The 19,174-nt window shown below is 37.9% G+C and overlaps 1 protein-coding gene across 4 annotated transcripts in view; it reads right to left on the reverse strand.

The window, feature by feature from the left end:
* The window catches only part of agfg2 (ArfGAP with FG repeats 2), a 27,158-nt gene continuing 7,984 nt past the window's right edge, over positions 1 to 19,174 (reverse strand). For all 4 annotated transcript variants that reach the window (XM_061912431.1, XM_061912432.1, XM_061912433.1 and 1 more), the window contains 7 exons: positions 13,264 to 13,443; positions 12,826 to 12,898; positions 12,718 to 12,761; positions 12,540 to 12,626; positions 7,187 to 7,258; positions 803 to 873; positions 1 to 733 (listed from right to left, as the gene is read on the reverse strand). In XM_061912431.1, the coding sequence (XP_061768415.1) occupies positions 686 to 733; positions 803 to 873; positions 7,187 to 7,258; positions 12,540 to 12,626; positions 12,718 to 12,761; positions 12,826 to 12,898; positions 13,264 to 13,443 (575 nt within the window). In that variant the 3' untranslated portion in view covers positions 1 to 685. The remainder of the gene's footprint in view (positions 734 to 802; positions 874 to 7,186; positions 7,259 to 12,539; positions 12,627 to 12,717; positions 12,762 to 12,825; positions 12,899 to 13,263; positions 13,444 to 19,174) is intronic.

The following is a 19,174-nucleotide window of genomic DNA, read 5'->3' on the forward strand; positions in this document are numbered from 1 at the left end:
TTATTAGGCAAACAAAGTGATTTTATGAACATGAATAACAATTGTTACACAAGTCCTTCATGTTTCCGTCAATGCTTTCTTTTTTGGCAAAAAAACCCCAAACATTTTGGTCCAGTAATAAGAAGCATAACATTTCATCCATGAAGTTATTGTGCAGCACACTTTTACATTCAGTAGCATTTTAGCCCTAAGGTCATGCAGCCTGAAAGTGGGTTTAAAAAAAAAGTCCTTTTCGATGCTTCTGCACATGCATCAGGAGGCTTTAAGGCGGAAAATTAGCATAATTACTAACACTTCATTGAAAGCCCGATTTTGTGTGGCTTTTTCAATACTGTTGGCAGGTTATCATTATTTTTCTTTTACACTTTAAGCGGGGGGATGAGAAAAAAGGGACAGTAGCAGCAGTTTGCATGTAACATGTTTGAAAAAATATTTGTTGACTCCCACTGTAGGCAGCATCTACTACCACCCTCCCATTGAGACAAAATTGGAGTCAGGATTACATTCATGCATTTTATCCACCCCCGAACACACACACACACACACACACACACACACACACACACACACAAACAGACAAATAGGAGGAGCCTACAAAGAAAGACGAGGGGTCTGCATGCCCTGCAAACCCTCCAAACAGACTTAAAAACACTCGAGACTTGTGACGTTTCCAGAGATGCACCGGTCAGATGAAAGGGTTTCGTGACGTCGCCCGGCTCGGGTAAACGTTCCCCTGAAAGACGTGAGGATACAGTGTGACAAGGTGACACATATCTGGCACAGTAGCTGGCGCACGACTCACTGTAAACGGGTTGACCGACATGGGTCGAGGGACTTTGGGCTGCTCGTCGGAGGCGGGCAAGGCAGCAAAACCTGCAGAAAACAACAAGTCTGAAGTCTTGAAAGTGCATTTCAGCGCCTGCCAGATGTTTGCATAATACAATCTGGAAGCAGAGCTTTTTGAGTGTTTCTGCACATTTGCATATAAGTGCTGCACTTCAGCAACACTTCAAAATTCTAGCTCAGTCGCCATGGTAATTAAGAGTCGGGATTTCTGTTTGCTTTAGAGCAGGGGTCACCAACATTTTTGAAACCAAGAGCTACTTCTTGGGTACTTATTAATGCAAAGGGCTGCCAGTTTGATACACACTTAAATAAATTGCCAGAAATAGCCAATTTGCTCAATTTACCTATAAAAAATAAATCTATATATATAAAAAAATGGGTATTTCGGTCTGTCATTCCGTCGTACATTTTTTTTTCCTTTTACGGAAGGTTTTTTGTAGAGAATAAATGATGAAAAAAACACTTAATTGAACAATTTAAAAGAGGAGAAAACACACAAAAAAAATGACAATTAAAATTTGAAACATAGTTTATCTTCAAGTTCCATTCTTTAAAATAAAAAATTCAACCGCAAAAAAATGAAGAGAAAAACTAGCTGATTTGAATCTTTTTGAAAAAATTTAAAAAAGAATTTATGGAACATCATTAGTAAATTTTTCCTGATTTAAGATTAATTTTAGAATTTTGATTACATGTTTTAAATAGGTTACAATCCAATCTGCACTTTGTTAGAATATATAACAAATTGGACCAAACTATATGTCTAACAAAGACGAATCATTATTTCTCCTAGATTTCCCAGAACAAAAATTTTAAAAGAAATTCAAAAGACTTTGAAATAAGATTTAAATTTGATTCTACAGATTTTCTAGATTTGCCAGAATAATGTTTTTGAATTTTAATCATGAGTTTGAAGAAATATTTCACAAATATTCTTCGTCGAAAAAACAGAAGCTAAAATGAATAATTAAATTAAAATGTATTTAATATTCTTTACAATATTAAAAATATATATATTACTTGAACATTGATTTAAATTGTCAGGAAAGAAGAGGAAGGAATTTAAAAGGCAAAAAGGTATATGTGTTTGAAAATCCTAAAATCATTTTTAAGGTTGTATTTTTTTCTCTAAAATTGTTTTTCTGAAAGTTATAAGAAGCAAAGTAAAAAAAAAATTAATTAATTTATTTAAACAAGTGAAGACCAAGTCTTTAAAATATTTTATTGGATTTTCAAATTCTATTTGAGTTTTGTCCCTCTTAGAATTAAAAATGTCGAGCAAAGCGAGACCAGCTTGCTAGTAAATAAATAAAATTAAAATATAGAGGCAGCTCACTGGTAAGTGCTGCTATTCGAGCTATTTTTAAAACAGGCCAGCGGGCTACTCATCTGGTCCTTACGGGCTACCTGGTGCCCGCGGGCACCGCGTTGGTGACCCCTGGTTTAGAGAAAAGTGCAGGATCATGAGTCTTCCTACAACAAAACAGTCTAAAGGTGTGCACAGCTAAACAGCACTAAATAAGGCCTCATATGACAACAATAATAACATTTCAGCGGACATTACAGCATGCAGGGAGAACTTGTTTATTTCTTATTTCTTGTGTATTTCTATTACAAGCGATGAGCTGTGCCCAAGGTGTGGCCTGTGGCCCAAAGCGTTGTTCAATTTGACCTGCCAAAGGGTAGCTTCCCAAATTTAATTCATACCGATCTCTTTAGAATAGAATAAAGCAAAACATGTTCCAGAACCAAAATCACTCCAAATTCTCTATTGCTCGCAAGTTTTACCATATCTGAGTTATTATGTAGAAATATGGAGAAATAACTACAAAAGTACACTTCATTTGTTAACGGTGTTACAAAAAAGATCAGTTAGAAAAATACTTAATGTTGGACATAGAGAACATACGAACCCCTTATTTATTGAATCAAAAATACTGCAATTCCACGACATAGTGAATTTGCAAACAGATAAAATTATACACAAAGAAAACTATAATCTGCTACCCAAGAATATACAACAATTCTTCTCAACAAAAGAGGAGAACTATAATCTTTGAGAAAATTTTAATTTAAAGCATTTGTACGCACGTACAACACTTAAGACCTTCAGTATATCAGTATGTGGAACTAAATTATGGAATGGATTAAGCAAAGAAATCAAACAATATACTAATATGATCCAATTCAAGAAACTCTTCAAACTTAAAGTCTTCACAAAGTACAAAGAAGAAGAACCATGATAAACATTCTGAATTTGTCTCATCCACCCATTCATTTTTAAGATAATTTTACTCATCTCATCATATGAAATATAACTTACTTCACCAAGTATTATTTATGTATTTATTTATTTATTTTTATTGTTATTACTTATGGACTATATTGTGAATAAATTGAGAAAAGGAAGTGAACAAAAGTTTTAGCAACTGTTATGTAAAACAAAAGGGGTAGGATTAAATAAGCTCTGCTTCTTCCTACTCCTTTTCGAACATGTTGAACAGAGAAACTGTAAATTGTGATGTATCGTGTTGTTAAAAGTATGTTTTGGTTAATTTTGTTACTTTGCACTATAAATACACGATTGAACAAATTGTTTCCCATGTATTAGTACTACTCCAAAATGTGTCAAAATAAATTCAGGTTTGAGTTAAATACAAACACCGTTTGAATATGAGTTGGGAAATTGTGTTAGATGTAAATATAAACGGAATACAATGATTTGCAAATCCTTTTCAGCCCATATTCAATTGAATGCACTACAAAGACAAAATATTTGATGTTCAAACTCATAAACTAGATTTTTTTTTTTTTGCATATAATAATTAACTTAGAATTTCATGGCTGTAACATGTGCCAAAGTAGTTGGGAAAGGACATGTTTACCACTGTGTTACATCACCTTTTCTTTTAACAACACTCAATAAACGTTTGAGAACTGAGTAAACTAATTCTTGAAGCTTTGAAAGTGGAATTCTTTCCCATTCTTGTTTTATGTAGAGCTTCAGTCGTTCAACAGTCCGGGGTCTTCGCTGTCGTATTTTACGTTTTATAATGCGCCACACATTTTCGACGGGAGACAGGTCTGGACTGCAGGCGGGCCAGGAAAGTACCCGCACTCTTTTTTTACGAAGCCATGCTATTGTAACACTTGTCTTGCTGAAATAAGCAGGGACGTCCATGATAACGTTGTATGGATGACAACATATGTTGCTCCAAAACCTGTGTGGACTTTTCAGCTTTAATGGTGCCTTCACAGATGTGTAAGTTACCCATGCCTTGGGAACTAATACACTCCCATACCATCACAGATGCTGGCTTTTGAACTTTGCGCCTATAACAATCCGAATGGTTATTTTCCTCTTTGTTCTGGAGGACACCACATCCTCAGTTTCCAAATATAATTTGAAATGTGGACTCGTCAGACCACAGAACACCTTTCCACTTTGCATCAGTCCATTTTAGGTGAGCTCGGGCCCAGCCAAGCCGGCGGCGTTTCAGGATATTGTTGATTAATGGGTTTGGCTTTGCATAGTAGAGTTTTAACTTGCACTTACAGATGTAGCGACCAACTGTAGTTACTGACAGTGGTTTTATGAAGTGTTCCTGAGCCCATGTGGTGATATCCTTCACACACTGATGTCGGTTTCTGATGCAGTACCGCCTGAGGGATCAAAAGTCTGTAATATCATCGCTTACGTGCAGTGATTTCTCCAGATTCTCTGAACTTTTTGATGATTTTACGGACCGTAAATGGTAAAATCGCTAAATTCCTTGCAGTAGCTTGTTGAGAAATGTTGTTCTAAAACTGTTCGACAATTTGCTTACAAAGTGGTGACCTTCACCCCATCCTTGTTTGTGAAAGACTTAGCATTTCATGGAAGCTGCTTTTATACCCAATCACGGCACCCACCTGTTCCCAATTAGCCTGCACACCTGTGGGATGTTCAAAATAAGTGTTTGATGAGCATTCCTCAACTTTATCAGTATTGATTGCCACCTTTCCCAACTTCTTTGTCACGTGTTGCTAGCATCAAATTCTTAAGTTAATTATTATTTGCACACAAAAAAAAAGTTTATCAGTTTGAACATCAAATATGTTGTCTTTGTAGCATATTCAACTGAAAATGGGTTGAAAATGATGGGGTTTGTACATTAGTATAAAAATTAGGACTTTTTAGTGGGCCAGTTTGGACCAAATTGTTCAGGGCAAACACTCGCCCTCAGGCATGTGATGATATTACAGCATATTATCGAAGTCCAAACTGTATAAAGTAGAATGTTTATTGGAATTAAGCATTTCTGCAGATTAGGGTGTACAGTATACCCGTCCTCATAAAGTACTGCGGTACTTATAAATTAAAAACGATACTATACTGACTTTAAAAAATACCGGTACCTTTTTTTTCATCCGCATGCTGCCGTGCGGTGGTGACATACAGAGCCGAGGCACATGATGTTGAGTGTGTCAGCACGCACACACAGCTGCGCATACAAGCAAAAAAAGTGTGGAATGGAAGAATGGCAAAAAACGGAAATTCTACTGGGGTGCGTCAAGTGCAATATGGAGGTAATTGGGCTTCTAAACTATCGAGCAAGCATTGCTTTAAAACCTGCCTCGCCAAATTTAAAATTAAAGTCCCACAATCTTTGCTTCAAACTTAAGTAAACATTTTAATAACAATCATTGAGACCTGCAGAAGGAGTTTAAAGGCAATATAGTTAACCAGCTCCCGTGCTTTGCATATATAGATTTGTAAACGCGCACACAGCTGCTTGTTGCCAATTAATAGCGCAGTCTAAACCGCCCACGTAGCATAAACTAATACGAGTGAAATGACTGAATTTTGTTACAAATTCCTACAATTTGTGTTTTGTCTTTAACAATGTGAGAATATTAAATGTTATTATACTGAAAATGTGGTCTCTACTACATTACGTATGCACTTACATCATGTATATAAAACCTCAATGGAGGTGTTTGGATGTTTTTTAAGGGCTTTGTAGGCGGAATTGCATGGCTCCCATAAGTTCCATTGTAAGCAAACTTTTATTTAATATTTAGAAGGCAAAAAAAAAAATCCATCGTCATGTCTTTCATAATGATAGTGAACGATAGACAAAAAAAAAAGTGCAGTTCCCTTTTAAAGCACAGGACCAAGAGTGGCCATCATAAATCATGACACATTTAATCAATAGAGCTTTGTGTTCGATTCTAATCTAATCCTATATTGTGGCAGACAATATGTAATACACAAAATTGTGTTGAATGACTTTTAATTGTTATTTTAATCTTCAAAAATTGTTCTTTGAGTGCAATAAAAAAACACAAGTTAAATGCATCCTAAACTTTTGTATTAAAATTAATGCGATAATGGTCCTCTTTACTTTGAAAAGTAGCAAAAAGTATTGAAATACATTTTGTTTCCGGTACCAAAATATTGGCATCAGGACAACCCTACTGCTGATGCGTATTTGTGTAATGATCGGTATGGCCTAAGGCAGAGATATTCAACTCATGTGTCCTAAGAGCCATACTTTATAAAAGCTGCAGGCTGCGGGCGTAACTTCTACCTTCATCTCCATCCATTTAATTTTCATTCTTATTTACATTTTACTTCCAAATGGCAGAATACCGACAAGGCCCCTTCCCAACCTCTCCCGTCCAAAGGCAAAACCCAGTAACTAAATTTTGGTCAAAACTGAGCTGATAATAATTTTGGAGTTCCTAGGTGATATGCTTTACATTAGTGTATGCGATATTGTAATTTGTTCCGTAAGTAAGCTGTTACGCGCATGGCAGGACCTAGCAACTACCACATAACCGCGTAGTTACAACAGAAAAACCTAGTATCTCAAAGGACCAATCGAAGCTTTTTTGTCAGTCGCCTTATTGTCTTTAATGAGACATTTGCACGAATGGGGACCGACGGTCAACCTGATTATGTGATATTATGGCACGAGGGGATATTTGGAAGATTGGCCCAGGTCGTTGCAAGCACTTTCATTAGATGTATTGTTATTGATTATTCCCCTTGCATACTCTTTTGGGCAGATAAATGTGGAGGTCAAAATAAAATATCTGGAGAAAGGGCACAGGTTCATCAGAGCAAATTCAATCCATTGCTCAATCGGCAAGAAAATGAAAGCTCAAGAAAACATCTATACGTTTGATGACTTTGTAGATCTTTGTAAGACAGCATCAAGATAGATTGGTTTTCCTTTGTTTTCTCAAAATCAGCTAGAAGTGAGTTACTAGGTTTTTTGCCTTTGGACGGGAGACCTGACCTGAATGAACCCTACTGACAAACGGTAGCTTTACTGTGAAAGACAACCATTACCATTGGCTTCCTGGTTGTTGATGGCGTCCGGAGGAAATGAGGCAGGCGGCGGTAAAACTGCACTGGAGTCACCTGGAAAGATGAATCAAATGGATCCGTCATTTATTATTGTTTTTTTCAAAACTGACATATTTGAAAATGTTCTGATAAATATTGAAGGCCACATGACAGCACTAATACCTATTAAAGCTTATGATCACGCTAATATTGCTATTAATACATATATTTCATTACCTAATCATAATCTTTCAAATATGATGCTATGGAAATAACTGATTTTATAACCCTGCAAAAAATATATGTCATGTTTATACTTAGACGTAGACAAACTTTGATAATCAACAAGGGAAATTTGTGCCACACAGTTGCTCAGTTACAAAGGATGGAAAAGATAATGCACTCAAGGGCACAAAAAGAAGGCGGAAACGAAAGGTATAAAGTAGACTAAAAATGCACCTGAGTAGAAATATAAAACATGACAAATATGTAATATTTACATATTACATATGTGATATCACACAAACAATATGGAAGAAGAAAAAGAAGAGTACCATATTTCTCAGACCGTAGGGCGCACTGAATTATAAGGCGCATCAAAGGGCTCATATTATGATTTTTTTAGCCTACATTTAAAACACTTCCTTGTGGTCTACATAATATGTAATCATGTTTTTTGGTCTAAATGTTGCATCGATTATGTTTTACAGACCACATTCGAGTTGCTTTCTGACTGTCTCTTCAGGATGTGTCGTGGGCGATCTTATTTACGTGCCTCCACTTTGACAGCATCTTCTACCCATCATCTTTGTTGTACCGGCAGTTTTTAGTGCTACCATAGGGAGTTCACTGACGGATGGAAGTTAGAACTGTATGCAACTTTACACTTGAACGAAAAGAGAATCAAGAAAATGAAGGACCTTGTTGACTATGGTGGGGAACACAATGGCGGACAGGCGCACATTTTTGTAAGTTATGCAGATCCCAAATACACATTAGCAGGTACCAATAGGTAAGAAAAGTTGGTTTTGCATAATATTGCGAAACTAAATGCCAAATAATACTGCTCCCTCACTTCATTTGACACGAGAAGAAAAGATTGGAGACACATCATGATTTTACATCTGAGGGGTCCACAAATTAGGAAATTAATCTGGAAATTAATCTGTGAAAAACAAAGTTATACTTATTCGTACATCGCTAAGTAAGGCATTATATTGACATAAAGTGTGCCGTGCTGCTGTGGTCGTGACACTAATGAAAAAAAGGATAAGTTTGTTTGCAGTTGATTTTTGCAACAAATATTAGTGTCATCTCCAATTCATGTCTGCAGTTGTTTTTATGATGTGAAGTTCATATATTGTGTCATTATTTAGCCATAGATGTCCCTTTTGTTCAGCAATGTTCGCTAGCGATACCAAGTATGAGTATTTGTTCTTGAGCCTTCGAGAGATTTATTAATCTAGTTCATTAATACAATTAGGGATATTTTCTTGATGCCAATGAGAATAATGTGGTCATCCGTGTCGAATTAAGCACTTGGCTTTCCTGAACAACAACAACTAAGCTTTAAGTTTTTGTTATGAAAATCAAGAAAAGAAAATACGGTGGATTGGACCAACAATCACAATATTTATTCCTAGGACTTAACATGACGTTAATTTATTTCCCCTTTGTAGTTCTATTTAAGCATAGCAATCACAACAGAACCAAAAAATAATGTGATCTTTTATCATTTCTTTATGTTTAGTTCTGCTCTCAAACACTACTAATATAGCAGAGAATAAACGTGATTGCATCACAGAAAGTTTATCAAACAAATCAAATGTTCAAGCAAACATTTTACAAAGTGATCGCTTCAGACGTAATGCTACGCGTTCCATCAATCGGTGCGGTTTCGTAGCTTATCAAAGTGGTACTAAAACATTTTAACGGATTTTTGAGCGCTGTGTATAATGTTCTATATTCTCAACGAAACATCAAAGTTTTGGTGTTGCTTGCTTACGGTACTTGCTAGCGTCATTTATTGAACAAGCATCAGCCTACAGTATACAGGGATCTCTTATATGTGACTGCCATCTACTGATAACACTTATCATCACACCTTGTGCCGAATAAAATTGCTTTGATGATGATAAGCGTAACCAGAATTATTACGTACATAAGGCACACCGGGATATAAGGGGCACTGTTGACTTTTAGGAAAATAAAGGATTTTAAGAGCGCCTTATAGTCCGAAAAACACCACAGTTGTGCAGACAGTAATTACATTCATTGTTGAATAAGTACTGTACATAAGACAGAAGACACTTCTGAAGTAACTACTGAAATAACAAGGATGTACAGCAATGCAAGAAGGACTAAGAGTATATTGTTGGCTCTAAAGTTAAATCAACTTTTCTCGTTCCAACTCATTTTCAGACATGCAAGGCTAATGTTTATGTGAACTTCAATTTAATTTTGTTGTGCACGTTCAAAATTAACCATCACCGTAAGATTTTCAGTAATGGCCAAACATTTTGGCAAAGAATAACATTTTGTGTTTCAGTAACTTTGCTGCTTATTTTCTTTTTTTTTGTCATCCCAACCAAAACATTTTTTTCAGCATAGAATACACCTTAAAAAACTAGTGTCTTTCCTTAAAAAAAAAAATCTTAATTGGTTTTTGAATCACAGAATATAAGTCAACTCCAAAACTTTTGGGTACGATACTACAGAACAGTTAGACGGAAAATATTGATGGTTATTTTCTAAGCCTTGAACAATGTTTAGACTGAGTGATATTTACATTTAAAGTTATCAACCTAACCTGCAAGCACCTGTAAATACAACATTACAAAGATAATGAAATGACTTATTTTCATTAAAACCCTACTGAAATGAGATTTCCTTATTCAAACAGGGATAGCAGGTCCATTCTATGTGTCATACTTGATCATTTTGCGGTATTGCCATATTTTTGCTGAAAGGATTTAGTAGAGAACCTCCACGATAAAGTTTGCAACTTTCGGTGCTAACAGAAAAGCCCTGCCTCTACCGGAAGTCACAGACGATGACGTCACATGTTGATGGCTCCTCACATCTTCACATTGTTTTTAATGGGAGCTGTTTGATTGATTGATTGATACTTTTATTAGTAGATTGCACAGTTCAGTACATATTCCGTACAATTGACCACTAAATGGTAACACCCGAATAAGTTTTTCAACTTGTTTAAGTCGGGGTCCACGTTAATCAATTCATGGTACAAATATATACTATCAACATAATACAGTCATCACACAAGTTAATCATCATAGTATGTACATTGAATTATTTACATTATTTACAATCCGGGGGGTGGGATGAGGAGCTTTGGTTGATATCAGAACTTCAGTCATCAACAATTGCATCAACAGAGAAATGTGGACATTGAAACAGTGTAGGTCTTATTTAGTAGGATATGTACAGCCAGCAGAGAACATAGTGAGTTCAGATAGCATAAGAACAAGTATATACATCAGAAGTACATTTGAGTTGTTTATAATCCGTGGAGATGGGATGTGAATGGAGGAGGGTATTAGTAAAGTGTTGAAGTTGCCTGGAGGTGTTGTTTTAGAGCGGTTTTGAAGGAATATAGAGATGCACTTACTTTTATACCTGTTGGGAGTGCATTCCACATTGATGTGGCATAGAAAGAGAATGAGTTAAGACCTTTGTTAGATCGGAATCTGGGTTTAACGTGGTTTGTGGAGCTCCCCCTGGTGTTGTGGTTATGGTGGTCATTTACGTTAAGGAAGTAGTTTGACATGTACTTCGGTATCAAGGAGGTGTAGCGGATTTTATAGACTAGGCTCAGTGCAAGTTGTCACGCCAAATTTCTTCTCCCTACAAAAACCTCCCCCCCCCCTTTACTTCCGGGGACATGATTAATACAGACGTTTTGTTAACGCTATATTATAAAAATATAACGCTATATTATAAAAATACAGACGTTTTGTTAACGCTATATTATAAAAAAATTTAAAAAACAATTTACAAACACAAGCAATGGGATAACATAAGAGGAAACGTGACCCCGGAAGTAAATGCGTCATCCCACAGCTTGTGTTTGTAAATTGTTTTTTAATTTTTTTTAATAATATAGCGTTAACAAAACGTCTGTATTTTTATAATATAGCATTATATTTTTATAATATAGCGTTAACAAAACGTCTGTATTAATCATGTCCCCGGAAGTAAATGGGGGGAGGAAGGTTTTTGTAGGGAGAAGAAATTTGGCGTGACAGAGCCTCCAACAAAAACAGCTATTCGGACCGAGAAAACGTCAATTTCCCCATTAATTTGAGCGAGTATAAAAGATTTGTGTTTGAGGATATTGATAGCGACGGACTAGAAAAAAAGTTAAAAAAAAAAAAAACGCGATTGCATTGGGACGGATTCAGATGTTTTTAGACACATTTAGTAGGATAATTCTGGGAAATCCCTTATCTTTCTATTGTGTTGCTAGTGTTTTAGTGAGTTTAATAGTACCTGATAGTTGGAGGCGTGTGTCCACGGCCGGATATGTTGACGCGCAGTGTCTCAGGGAAGTCAACGGCAGCTTTATGGGCGGCACAAGCTCAGCTGATCTCCGGTAAGAAACGACTTTTTACCACAATTTTCTCACCGAAACCTGCTGGTTGACATTCGGTTGGGATCCATGTTTGCTGTGATCCATAGTAAAGTTTCACCTCCGTGAATTTTAAACAAGGAATCACCGTGTGTTTGTGTGGTTAAAGGCTACAGCTTCCCAACTCCATTTTTCTACTTTGATTTATCCAATATTAATTGAACAAATTGCAAAGGATTCAGCAACACAGTTCTCCAAAATACTGTGTAATTATGCGGTTAAAGCAGACGACTTTTAGCTGTGTGTGTGCGCAGCGCTCATATTCCTAACAGCCAGTGTCGTCAAGCGTACACGTCATTATTACGCGACGTTTTCAAGAAAAAACTCCCGGGAAATTTAAAATTGCAATTTAGTAAACTAAACCGGCCGTATTGGCATGTGTTGCAATGTTAATATTTCATCATTGATATATAAACTATCAGACTGCGTGGTGGGTAGTAGTGGGTTTCAGTAGGCCTTTAAGGTATTTGTCAAAATTGTTAAACTATTTCTTGTTAATCACGGGAAGTGAACAAAATACCAGTAATGGCTAAGACATGGAGAAGGGGTAGAATTAAATAAGTTCTGCTTCTTCCTACCCCTTTTTGGACATGTCGAATTATGCAAATGTAAAACAAAATGACACAGTATTCAAATGCAGTTTTATACCGTCGCCTGTTGTTGTTTAAGCGGCAGGACATTGACAGGACAAAGAAAAGGTCTCACCTCCCGGGGGGCTGCTGAAGGGGTTACTGGGGGACAGTGCAGTGGGCTGCTGGGAGACGGTGCCGGAGCTGAATGGGTTGGGGAAATCTAATACACATAAAAGGAGGAGGGAGATCATTGACGGTGCATCAGGCCATTTTACACACTGTATAGGCTTTAATTAGGAGGGACAGCATACTTGCAAATGTCTGTGAGCTGGACGCTGTTTCTACTCCTGGGGAGCTGTTGGAAGAAGAGGTGACGACATCAAATAAAAAACATTTAAGAAAGATTGTAATAAGCTCACCTGGCGGGAGTGGAGCTGGAAGACAGCCTGCTGGCAAACAGGCTACTGTACTGCGGAGGGCCGGCAGGAGGCGCTGCAAACAAACATTTTACTTCTTGAAGAGAAAGCTGGAAGCATGCAATGTGACAATCTGTTCTCCTCATCACATGAGCGTTAAAAAAGTAAAGAAAAAAAGAATGCTGCTGCATTTTAACCAAATTAATAAAAGTCAAGGGGATGATTTGAAGACAAAGTGTGTGATGTGGCGGAAACAACAATGAGCGTATTCTACTAATTCAGCTTTGGCATTTAAAGGAAGGACGTTACGCAACCGAGCCGAGCTGGCTGTGACTATCTGGATCCCAGACCAATCCTTCACAATAAAGCTACATTTGCTGACCACAGTCAGCTTTGTCCTGGCATGGCCGTGATGTTTATGGGAAGAAAAAGCATACCTACCTGTGTCAGAAAAGACGCTGTCTAGGTGGGACACTGCGGCGAATCTGTCCTGGGCATTGGCGCTCTGCAGAGGAACAGGAGGCTGAGCTTGAGTGTGTTTTAACCCTCCAAAGTCCAAGCTGAGAGATTTGGGGAAGGCCCTGAAAGGCCCCGTGGTCCCCGAGGCAGACACTGCGCGACCTGGGTCACAAAGGGAGGCGGACAGACAACTTACTTGCAACACAAAACTATCACACACAGCTACAAACAAAAGGCATCTAGAACAAATTTATGGGGAACAACAGCATAACTTAACCACTCTATTCATTTAACTGCAAAGCTGCTTATGCACGGTCCGCAAAAGAAAATAAGCAGCAGGGTGTCATCGTACAAACAGTTCAGACTGTAGGCAACCTTCTGATGTTGGCAGTAGCTGCATTTTAAGTATATTCGGTCAACATCCAGCGGCTTTATGATGTTGGTACTCAACTCTTAATGTGAAACTTTTAACACACGTGTTTACACTCAACTCACTAGCTTTATTTATGCTGACTGAGCAGTTTTCTCCTAATCGCCATTAGAACATTGGTTCTGTTGCTGCTGTGTTGCAGTCCATTGTTAATAAATAACCATGTGCTCAAAAGGAGCTACGTTTTCCTTTCCACTTTCTCATGCATGAGCTGGAGCCCATTCCACTGACTGGTTGCCAGCCAATCACAGTACACATATAAACATACAAAAATTCACACCATTGGACAATTTACAGCACAAGTGTCAAACTCAAGGCCGGAGGGCACAAATCTGGCCCGTCACATCATTTTACGTGGCTTGTGAAAGCCTAAAAATAATGTGTGTAAAAAACAAAATAAAACGTTAATCTGTATTACTAAATGTATTTATTCTTTAAACTTCGACAGAAAATTGCATGTACTTCATGCAATTGCATAAGGGGTATCCCTATCCAATGTTGATAGCGGCTACCGGTCTGATATCAGCAAAAAACTTTAAAAAATATCAAATGGTATCGGCTTGCAGCTAAAATCTCAGATATTAGCGCTTTGATAAAAGCAGTTCTGCAGCGCGTTTTACTTGTGCAAAGCTGAACAGCCAGTTAACATGTAAATAAGCACACAACTTTAATATTATTTTGTGTTTCATAAAAGGTAAACATGGTAGGCTATTGGCTACTATGAGCTAGCAGCTGCACAACAGCAAAGCCCACAAGCTAGACAAACATAATAACTGTCTTTAACTGAACAATATTGGAGTCCAAAACATGACCAATATCAATATAAACAAGCATCAAAAAATTAGAGTTGCATATTACTTACAGATAAAAAAGTATCCAAGGCAGCAGCGTTTTAGATAGTATCCAGTGAGAAAAGTGTCCGGATCTTTCAACTTACTGCACCAGGCCCTTAATTTAATGAATTATTGTGATTACCAGGTGTCGCCAAAAACAATTAACACCCCACTTTAAAAGTATAAATCTGTCATAAAGTTAGTAGTATCTGAGAAATGTCTGTTGATTAAACATTTTCTAACATTCCACACTACAAAATAATAAAACAGTTATTTTATGCCTTAAGATTAGTGTTATTCCTGCTGATATCGTATCGGATCAATATTGATCCAATTAACTCAATGTATATTTTTTGGGAGTGTGTGAGGAAGGCAGATTGGTTTCAATTTAAAAAGAAATATTAAAAATATTTTTTTTCCGGATAACAATATTGTATTGGGGATTCTATTTTGTTTGAGGTGTGTAGACGTACTGTACTGAAGTTAAGTACTGGTATTTTACAGATTCAATCTCCTGACTGCGAGGCCAACATGCTCACCACCCAACCACCGTGCAGCAAACTCATGATCATTTATGATAAATAACTTTTCACATTTTTTCTCTCCATTATCACTTGCTTCCAATTAATTCCCCGCTTCTTTGCGGTTTAACTAAATACATGCCCAGTTTTAATCAGAGAATTTAAAGAATGTTGTTTGAGAAGAGCAGAACAAGTTAATCCTAGCCAACGATATGCTAAAACTTTTACGATGAGAAGTTTAAGTTTAAAATAATCAAACAAATCTTCTGCTATAAAGGAGCTAACAGGCTACTTTTCAACTTTTGTTAATCATTGAAACAAATAATCAAATATTGTTTTAAATATATATATATCCATCCATCCATTTTCTACCGCTTATTCCCTTTTGGGGTCACGGGGGGCGCTGGCGCCTATCTCAGCTACAATCGGGCGGAAGGCAGGGTACACCCTGGACAAGTCGCTACCTCATCGCAGGGCCAACACAGATAGACAGACAACATTCACACTCACATTCAAACACTAGGGCCAATTTAGTGTTGCCATCAACCTATCCCCAGGTGCATGTCTTTGGAAGTGGGAGGAAGCCGGAGTACCCGGAGGGAACCCACGCATTCACGGGGAGAACATGCAAACTCCACACAGAAAGATCCCGAGCCTGGATTTGAACCCAGGACTGCAGGAACTTCGTATTGTGAGGCAGACGCACTAACCCCTCTTCCACCATGAAGCCCATATATATATATATATATATATATATATATATATATATATATATATATATATATATACACAGTATATATACATATATCAAATCAATATATATTTATCAGCGTCTGCCTCACAATACGAAGTTCCTGCAGTCCTGGGTTCAAATCCAGGCTTGGGATCTTTCTGTGTGGAGTTTGCATGTTCTCCCCGTGAATGCGTGGGTTCCCTCCGGGTACTCCGGCTTCCTCCCACTTCCAAAGACATGCACCTGGGGATAGGTTGATTGGCAACACTAAATTGGCCCTAGTGTGTGAATGTGAGTGTGAATGTTGTCTGTCTATCTGTGTTGGCCCTGCGATGAGGTGGCGACTTGTCCAGGGTGTACCCTGCCTTCCGCCCGATTGTAGCTGAGATAGGCGCCAGCGCCCCCCGCGACCCCGAAAGGGAATAAGCGGTAGAAAATGGATGGATGGATATATTTATCATATATATATATATATATACACAGTATATATACATATATCAAATCAATATATATTTATCATATATATATATATATATATATATATATATATATATATATACAAACCCCGTTTCCATATGAGTTGGGAAATTGTGTTAGATGTAAATATCACCGGAATACAATGATTTGCAAATCATTTTCAACCCATATTCAGTCGAATATGCTACAAAGACAACATATTTGTTTTTAAAACTGATAAACATTTTTTTTTTGCAAATAATCATTAACTTTACAATTTGATGCCAGCAACACGTAACAAAGAAGTTGGGAAAGGTGGCAATAAATACTGATAAAGTTGAGAAATGCTCATCAAACACTGATTTGGAACATCCCACAGGTGTGCAGGCTAATTGGGAACAGGTGGGTGCCATGATTGGGTATAAAAACAGCTTCCCAAAAAATGCTCAGTCTTTCACAAGAAAGGATGGGGTGAGGTACACCCCTTTGTCCACAACTGTGTGAGCAAATAGTCAAACAGTTTAAGAACAACGTTTCTCAAAGTGCAATTGCAAGAAATTTAGGGATTTCAACATCTGGGGTCCATGATATCATCAAAAGGTTCAGAGAATCTGGAGAAATCACTCCACATAAGCGGCATGGCCGAAAACCAACATGGAATGACCGTGACCTTCGATCCCTCAGACGGCACTGTATCAAAAACCAACATCCATCTCTTAAGGATATCACCACATGGGCTCAGGAACACTTCGGAAAACCACTGTCACTAAATACAGTTTGTCGCTACATCTGTAAGTGCAAGTTAAAGCTCTACTATGCAAAGCGAAAGACATTTATCAACAACATCTAGAAACGCCGCCAGCTTCTCTGGGCCGAGATCGTCTAAGATGGACTGATGCAAAGTGGAAAAGTGTTCTGTGGTCTGACAAGTCCACATTTCAAATTGTTTTTGGAAATATTCGACATCGTGTCATCCGGACCAAAGGGGAAGCGAACCATCCAGACTGTTATCGACGCAAAGTTCAAAAGCCAGCATCTGTGATGGTATGGGGGTGCATTAGTGCCCAAGGCATGGGTAACTTACACATCTGTGAAGGCACCATTAATGCTGAAAGGTACATACAGGTTTTGGAACAACATATGCTGCCATCTAAGCGCCGTCTTTTTCATGGATACCCCTGCTTATTTCAGCAAGACAATGCCAAGCCACATTCAGCACGTGTTACAACAATGTGGCTTCGTAAAAAAAAATTACGGGTACTTTCCTGGCCCGTTTGCAGTCCAGACCTGTCTCCCATCTAAAATGTGTGGCGCATTATGAAGCTTACAATACGACAGCGGAGACCCTTTACTGAAGCTCTACATAAAACAAGAATTGGAAAGAATTCCACTTTCAAAGCTTCAACAATTAGTTTCCTCAGTTCCCAAACGTTTATTGAGTGTTGTTAAAATAAAAGGTGATGTAACACAGTGGTAAACATGCCCTTTCGCAACTACTTTGGCACGTGTTGCAGCCATGAAATTCTAAGTTGAATATTATTTGCAAAAAAAAAAAAGTTTATGAGTTTATTATATATATATATATATATATATATATATATATATATATATATATATATATATATATATATATATATATATATACACACATATATATATATGTGTGTGTGTGTGTCTATATGTATATATATACAGTGGGGCAAAAAAGTATTTAGTCAGCCACCGATTGTGCAAGTTCTCCCACTTAAAATGATGACAGAGGTCTGTAATTTTCATCATAGGTACACTTCAACTGTGAGAGACAGAATGTGAACCAAAAATTTCAGGAATTCACATTGTAGGAATTTTAAAGAATTTATTTGTAAATTATGGTGGAAAATAAGTATTTGGTCAATAACAAAAATTCAACTCAATACTTTGTAATACAACCTTGATTGGCAATAACAGAGGTCAAACGATTACTATAGGTCTTTACCAGGTTTGCACACACAGTAGCTGGTATTTTGGCCCATTCCTCTATGCAGATCTTCTCGAGAGCATTGATGTTTTGGGGCTGTCACTGAGCAAAACGGACTTTCAACTCCCTCCACAGATTTTCTATGGGGTTGAGGTCTGGAGACTGGCTAGGCCACTCCAGGACTTCCAAATGCTTCTTACGGAGCCACTCCTTCGTTGCATGGGCGGTGTGTTTGGGATCATTGTCATGCTGGAAGACCCAGCCACTTTTTATCTTCAAAGCTCTCACTGATGGAAGGTTTTGGCTCAAAATCTCACGATGCATGGCCCCCATTCATTCTTTCCTTAACAAGGATCAATCGTCCTGTCCCCTTAGCAGAAAAACAGCCACAAAGCATGATGTTTCCTCCCCCATGCTTCACAGTAGGTGTGGTGTTCTTGGGATGCAACTCAGTATTCTTCTTCCTCCAAACACGACGAGTTGAGTTTATACCAAAAAGTTCTATTTTGGTTTCATCTGACCACATGACATTCTCCCAATCCGCTGCTGTATCATCCATGTGCTCTCTGGCAAACTTCAGACGGGCCTGGACATGCACTGGCTTAAGCAGGGGGGCACGTCTGGCACTGCAGGATTTTATTCCCTGTCGGCGTAGTGTGTTACTGATTGTAACATTTGTTACTTTGGTCCCAGCTCACTGCAGGTCATTCACCAGGTCACCCGTGTGGTTCTGGGATTTTTGCTCACTGTTCTCATGATCATTTTGACCCAACGGGGATGAGATCTTGCGTGGAGCCCCAGATCGAGGGAGATTATCAGTGGTCTTGCATGTCTTCCATTTACTGATACTTGCTCCCATAGTTGATTTTTTCACACCAAGCTGCTTGCCTATTGTAGACTCACTTTTCCCAGTCTGGTGCAGGTCTACAATTATTTTCCTAGTGTCCTTCGACAGCTCTTTGG

The sequence above is a fragment of the Nerophis ophidion genome, linkage group LG10, assembly GCF_033978795.1.
Source record: "Nerophis ophidion isolate RoL-2023_Sa linkage group LG10, RoL_Noph_v1.0, whole genome shotgun sequence".
Classification (NCBI taxonomy): Eukaryota; Metazoa; Chordata; class Actinopteri; order Syngnathiformes; family Syngnathidae; genus Nerophis; species Nerophis ophidion.